General features: G+C 41.1%; 1 protein-coding gene across 1 annotated transcript in view; it reads right to left on the reverse strand.

Annotated features, from left to right (window-relative positions):
- Positions 1-6324, reverse strand: part of GALNTL6 (polypeptide N-acetylgalactosaminyltransferase like 6) — a 913332-nt gene extending 907008 nt beyond the window's left edge. Inside the window, exons 1-2 of the mRNA XM_076010718.1 lie at positions 5453-6324; positions 4734-5040 (exon numbers count right to left, since the gene is read on the reverse strand). Of these exons, the coding sequence (XP_075866833.1) occupies positions 4734-4871 (138 nt within the window). The 5' untranslated portion in view covers positions 4872-5040; positions 5453-6324. The remainder of the gene's footprint in view (positions 1-4733; positions 5041-5452) is intronic.
- Between the last annotated feature and the right edge of the window lie 1250 nt (positions 6325-7574).

A 7574-nucleotide genomic window follows, 5' to 3' on the forward strand; every position in this document is an offset into this window, starting at 1 on the left:
GGAGGGGGAGGGAAAAAACTCTATCTAATTTTTTACCAGTTTGTGAATAGGAGACTGTGTTTCACACTCCGTCTCTCCCATGGGGTAATGTGATGAACTAATCATGTAGCAATCCGCTAGGTCACAGCAAATAATTAAGACACTTGTTACAGTGGTCTGTGTGGTGCCGTCCTGTAGTGACTCTGAATGGATTTTCCATAAATTCAAGAAAAGGTCTTTTAAAACCCTAATGTAAACCTTACATCTTAGCTAATTAAGAACACCGTGGCTCAAACTAATGCGTCATTTCACATCCAATTTGTTGATAATGTAGCATCCTGAGTGCAAGAAGAGAAAAATCTTGTGTTTTTTTTTTTTTTCCTCCTGTCCTTAGCTCTTCCAGTATCTGAGGTGTTTGCTGGAAAAGGATCACAGACATACTTCACAGCTTTAGTGATCAGCATGACCCAAAAAAGAAAAAAAAAAAAAAAAAGCATAAGACAGGTTGCATACACTGGGTACCAATTATCTGGTATTTTCATGTTATAAAACAAGTTTAAAATGCCACAGGAAAAAAAATGTTCTTGGCCAAAAAGAAGACTCCCTCTGAAGTGTGGAGCTGATTAATATTAGAAGAATTAGACAAAGATTCCAAGGAATCTCTTTCAGGAGAGATATTTTTTTTTAATGGAGGTGAAGTCACACATTTGTCAAACACAGTCCGCACGTAAACCTGATGCAAACAAAGCAGTACCTCACGACATTTTCCATATCTAAGGTGTGCTCTCTTAGGACTTTATGCATCTTGTTGTGTGACAAGCACGAATAGCCCTATTTTATAAATAGAAATCTGGAAATTCAAAGAAACAAGAAGGTTCCGCAATTTCAAAGTGACATAGAAGGCCTAGTTTTTTATGTCATAGAAAATCCAGGCCAAATATAAGCTTCTAAAATCATTCTGAACAATTCTGATTCTCTGACTTAAAATTCTAGAATTTCAACCCTCATTTTTATTTCAAAAATTGCGAAGTCCTCTTCATACTCTGAATATTCTTGAATTATTTCCATAACTCATATTATTTTCAAGTAAACTGCTAAACTACTATTACAGTTCCTTTTAAAAAATAGTTTGGTTAATCTCTTTAATATATTTAAGAAAAGAAAGTGTTTTGAGTAGCATTTTTTATGTGCACTTGAATAAATAATTAAGAAGAGAGATATACGGGATGTAGTAGTTTTGTTCTAACATACTGTGTTTTTCCATATATCCTCCTAATGCACAGCTTAATTAAGACCTAAATATGTAACTGGGCTTTAATTCAAATATAACTGACACCAGAAAAGAGTGGCATTTCAAATTTTTAAAAAGAAAAATGAAATTAAGGATTACTTTACAATAATCATATAGCAATTATTCTAAGCTAAATACCATATTCTATGAATAGATATTTTAATATATGCATATATTTCTAATAACATAAAGGAGGTGCTTATATCATACCAATAACAAAAAAGAGACAAAATAAGTCAATTGAAAATAACACATCACAATTATGATAATTTAATAACATCTAAATAAAAAATATAAAATTTTAAAAAATTTTTTATAAAACCTCAAAAATCTTACAATTCAATATGTATTCCAATAATTTGATTTCAATTTTTGAGAACCCAAACAATAAAAAATCTTTTCCAATTGTATTGTGTTTTTAAAACTATTTTATCAATCCTCTTTTATGCAGGAAAAGGAAAAAGAAAAACTTTTAGAGGAATAATTTGGGATATTTTACTTCATTTATTTCAATTTCTGCATCATAGATGGGCAAATGTTTAAATATGCATAATTATAAATATTACTTTTAAATATAAACTATAAAAAATACAATTAATCTGGAATAGTATAGACTTGAGAACAATATATTTTAAATACTAAACTATGAAAATTAATACACACAGTTTTTATCAGTATTTTCTGTTTCACCTCCCTTAATCTCAGGTTGCATAATAAATGCAATTTATTATGAATAGTCAGTGGGAAAGCTGTTAGTCATGTGATCTGGTAAAATACAAATTAAAAAATACTAGCCATTCCATAATTTTAAATTTCCATAAATTAAACTATTTCCCTGTAACCTGCTGTTATACTGAAATTATTTAAAATAGTGCAGGCCTTTCAACTCCTGGGACCACTTCCATGCCACACTTAAAACTAGAATTGCTGGCTGTTATGCACATAACTGCCATGAAAATAGTTTGCTCATCTGGGCACGTGACTGGTTTTGAGCAGCTTCAGTACTTATTGCTGTCAATGCCTCAATCAGCACATTGTCCTTACCCTCCACATTTTAGGACTTGGAGAGAAATATAGTAATAAATGATTTCTGGAGAACATTTAGCAATTAATCATGAAAATGTCCTTGTAAAATAAATTGCTAAATTTAAATAACACATTACCCAAAAATCAAGTTGTATGTTTCAGTTGAAAACCTATGTATTTAGCCAACTTCCTAACATTGAAATATAGATACATCAAAATATTTCTTCACTTCTATTAACCATGGTTAATTCAGGTCACTTTTTGTTTGGTCAAATATCAATATTAACAACTTAACTCTTATCCAAAACTTACATAATCATGACAACATATCTTAATTTTCCTTCTAATGATAATTAATAATAAAATAAAGCCAATGAAAACTTAACTTTTCCTATTTTACAATGAATTCTATCTTTAAGTAAGTGATCAATTAATTTCTACCTTTTTAACTTTATTTTTTATCTGTTAAGAAAGTATTAGTCTTAAAATCATTATTTAGGCTAAAAATGCTGAAGTAGAAGATTGGAATTCATTTTAGGGCTTATCACTATCTTTTTTTCACTTATTTAGTTCAAAATTTTTACACAGGATAATTAAACTGGAATGTCACAGGATAGCCATCAGTCTGAGTCATTTACTCTGCAGCATATGAAACTTTGAGAAACACCTGCTTCTTTTGCCATTCCATGCCTTTAATAGCATTACTTTATTACGCAAAATTATCACATGCACTACAGAGAAACCAGAAACAAGAAAACAGTTTTGGAGATTATAATGACAAGTCAGAGAATTGAATTGCCACATTTTATTTTTGTATGCCGTTGGACAAACAATTTTCTCATTAATGGTCAAAATCAATAGAGCCAATGTGAAAGTTGTAAAGATATCATTAATAATATTAATAAGTTTTATGTTAACTATATCATAAAATACTTTAGTTGGTTACTGTTAACTGAATTAGCCAATTTCAAGGAAAAATATTTTTGCTTTTTTTATTTTACCAACATTGGAATTGAAATTTTACATGATAATGTATTGACTATTAGTGTTAATAAAATCCTGTTTTATATCAAGGATTGAAGAAATAGGTGAGACAAATAGGAAAAAGAAAAGTTTCACATCCAAGGTGCACATCTTTTTTCACTGGGATGGCAAAACAGAATATACTTCCAACCAAAATAAATTTGTATTAGAAACAATGATAGAAATCAACAACTAAATGAAACTATATCAATATCTTTCCTCAAAATTCCAATCTATTCAAAATCTATAGGTAACTAGTTATCTTTAAAGTTTAGAGACTAGTAATGACTTCTTGAAATAATAAAAAAGCAGATTACCATTATACGTTTCACAACTCACCACTCACTATGTAAAAAAAAATAAACTTCATGAAATGTAAGAACAAATATTTGTCACATACATTGCTGTTATCCAGAAATGAACTACTTAAACATTTTGTGTGTGGGGGAGGAACACAGTGGACATGGGTGATGACCCTTGAAATTAAGAATATTAATATCCCAAGGTGATGCACAGGACTAACTGAAAAAGTGTTATATCAATATCATAAAGAAGGCTGCATTCTAGTGTTAAAAGTTAAATTACAGAAGCTGTTTTATTAATAAACAAGGAATGCAACAATATTGACTTTCATGGACATTTTGTGAAAAATATTTTGCCTTATTATTTACCAAGAATGACAGTTATTTTGATGCATCTTAAGTCATGAGCCATATACATACTAATGGATTATATACTAAGTAGAAAGAAAACATATCATACTGCATGATATTTCCAATATAAAAGAAAGCTGTTAGCATCAAACTCTTACCACCAGACTGTGAAACTGAATGGCCATTCTTAATAACTCTTCTTGTATACCCTACCACGGCACCTTAGTTAGCAACAGGAGAAATGAAAGAGACTAAGTTTCCACAGGGTAAAAAGGTGTTGCCACGCAAAAATTGCAACCAAATTCAGAGAACTAAAACTTGGTTTTCAAGAACCACTTCACAATTTTAACGATTTAGTTGGCCCAATTCACTTTAAAATATACAGAAAAACCAGATGGAAGGCAAAAACCAATCCCTGTAACTGAACTTGAGCCAAACCCACTCCCATCTCCACAAATAAGCACAGTTAGCTTTCCTCCACCTCAAGCCAAAATCAACCTAAGACATACTGTGAAAGTTTATCTTCTCTTCTTGACCTCTCTTACTCTTCTTTCCTAGTTTATTTTACATTTCACCATATTATTGACTGCCATCTTAAAACAACAACTTGGTTAAACCTCAAAGTCTCTAGAGTCCTGTAACATCAGCTCTGTAAAAACTTAGAAAACCCAAGGCGATCCTAGTCCTGCTTGCTCCTGCCCCAGCGCCAGGGCTGCCTGCCTCACCAACCCTCCTGTGATCTTTCTCCGGGTGGTACTTACCTGCTGCTCCCCGGGCTCTGTAGACTTCACCAGGTGCTTATCCTTGTACAGAGACCAGAGACCAATATTAGGCAGGAAAATTAAAGCCACCATGAATAACAAAGTCATCTGTAGAAATCTCTTCTGTTTCCTCTTCATTGCAAATGGTAACAGAGAGAAAAAGTTAAAGGAGATGGTTCCCTGACTGCTTCTTGTGTTTAATGCCAAAGTCCTTTCCTCTCCCCTGCGAAGCACCAGAAACTGAGAAGCTACAAACTTTTGTTGCGTGCTCAGCACCAATCTGCACGATTCAGAGGGAGTTGGCCATCTGCGGAACAAACGCACAGTTACTTTCCCCCCAGAAAACTATGACGAAGGCATTATCTATTGGCTTAGGCATAAATGACTTGGCTGAGGAAATCATTAAGCCTATTGACCTCCATTAATATAAAGCAGTGGAGTAAATATGCGCGGTTCCTAGACTAATAATATGTTATGAAAAAGTCAATCACATACGAGCTACTTAAGGGAACAAGAGGGTTTTTTTTGTTGGTTTGTTTGTCCCTCTCCCTGGAGGGCTGGGCTGGGAGGACGGGTTGGTTAGGAGAGGGAACTGAGTGGGAAGAAGTGGCTCAGCCCCATCAAGTGTCAAGAAGGAAAGTGTCCGCTTATGACATTGGAGCATCACCTTCCTCGCCTTCCCTGAACATCTGCCCTGTGAGGCCCTCGGGATAACCCACCTGAACTCAAGTTCAGCACGGCCCGGCGCCGGCGTGCCGGCGTGCTCCGCGGGGACCCAGGGACACGGACCCGGGGCAGAGCTGTTCGGAGGGAGGTCCCCAGCCCCGGTGCTCCGCGCCGTCTCCGCGCTCCCTGCAGGCGGCGGCTCGGCGGCCCTGGAGGCGGCAGGAGAGGCGGCTGGCTACAGATGTCAGCGGAGTCCGGCCAGGACGCGGAGGCGCCGCGACGTCCCTTCCCCGCGCGTCCTCGGGAACGCGACCCTCCGCGGGGCGAGCGCGCTGCCCATCAATCGCTCGCCTTCCCGGGTGACGCTCCTGCCCCGCCGTTCATGTTACCATTCTTCTCCGCGACTGGCGGACCCCGCGGAGCGTCGCGAGCGCCGGAGGGCACCGCTTGAAACCTCCTCTTCCCGGGAAGGGGACGGAGGGCGGCGAAGCCCCAGTCAGGGCTGGGCTTGCCGGAGATGCGCCGCGCCTGCACCCGCGCCTGCCGCCGTCGCTGTCGCCTGCCTGCCGCGGAGACGCCGCCGGTGCCCGCCACGTGCGGGAGCCCGGGCCGGGAGGGGAGGGCGGGCCGCCCGGAGGGGAGGGCGAGTCCCCGCAGCTTCCAGATGCTATATAAACAAACCCAGGCGCGGGGATGGAGAGGAGGGGAAGACGCTGCCGGAGGAGGACGTGGAGCTCCCAGCCTACGCGGATCCTCTTTTCCCAGCCAGGGCTTTTCTGGGCAACCTGGGACCGACAGGGACGCCAGCCCCCAACCCAGTCGTCTCACCCAGAGGGCGCCAGGCCAGAGATTCTTGGGGAGACGTCGCCGGCTGCGCGCGGGCTGACCAGGGGCTCCTCCATGGTGCGGGCTGGAGCGCGGCGAGCCGGGCGCGGCGGCGGCGGCGGCGGGAGGCGGAGGCGACCCGGGGCTGGGTCGGTCCCGCAGCGAGGGGTTCCCCAGCCGCGTGTCCCGCTGTTCTGGCCAGGTACGTGGTGGGAAGGAGGAGCAAGAGGATCCCGAAGCAAGGCAGGGCCGAGGCTCAGGGTTCTCGGGCAGCACGTTCTAGAGGACAGCGTGGAGACCCGAGGCAGCTGTGTGGGTCTGCAAACGCCCCGGCCGGGTCACGATCTGGCAGTGGCGCCCGCTCCTCCTGCGCCTTGCACGCCTGCACTCCGAGCTGCTTGCCGCTGCCAGGGCTACCTGTCCTCGCACACTCCTTGTGGGGGCCGGGAAATGCGGGTATCCAGATAAGTCTCCAGCAGATGGTACCCTCCCTCCCCCTAATGTATCCGTGCACCAGCGCCCGGCCGGCCCGCACACGCACGAACCTGTGGCAGCCTCTCCGCGGGGCCAGCGCGCCTAGGACCGTGCACCGGGCTCTCTCAGGACGGAGAGCTCACAACTCCGGGAGGATGGGGACTTAGATGAGGCGACAGACAGGCATGCAGTGCAGGCTGTAGCACCCTGTCTCAGCCAGAAGCACACATGAGGGCCACCTCTTTGTTGCATCCTAGATATGATGCTCACATATTTGAAATCGACATGCTTGGGTTAGGCGAGGCAGGGGACTTTTGATGGTATTTTCTGGGTACCTTATTTTTTCCTTCTCTTCCCCATCCCTGTCCCTCCCCACTCTTCTTCTCCCCCACCCCTTTCTACTTTCTCTCACTCTAGTGTCTCAATTGAGAAAGACACAGACTTGAGTGTGAAGAGTTATGCCTTATACTCCTCACATTATAAATTTAAAATGTACTTGAACGATATAGAACACCTGTATGACTGCATAAATAAAGCTTTATGCTGCACTATTTGTTTTTGTGAATCACTTGCATTTCAAAACAGAATATAAAACACATTTAAAAAATGTTTTTTAATGTGTCTTTATATACAGGCCAATTATCTTTATATTTTACACAAGTGTAACTTAAGAATCTACAGAGGGAGGTACTCAATGTCAGGCTGCCACCACCCACACACATACACCATGCCTTTTGTACTCTGCATTATTTTCTAACCCTTTTCTCTCCAAGCAAATGCAGTTCTGAAACATAGAAATATAAATTCTGGGAAGCCACACAGCAGGGAGAGGTTTCCTGGGATGATAGGTCCTCGAGAAAAGGAACTCGGAGAATT

The sequence above is a fragment of the Microcebus murinus genome, chromosome 15 (genome assembly GCF_040939455.1).
Source record: "Microcebus murinus isolate Inina chromosome 15, M.murinus_Inina_mat1.0, whole genome shotgun sequence".
In the NCBI taxonomy this organism is placed as follows: domain Eukaryota; kingdom Metazoa; phylum Chordata; class Mammalia; order Primates; family Cheirogaleidae; genus Microcebus; species Microcebus murinus.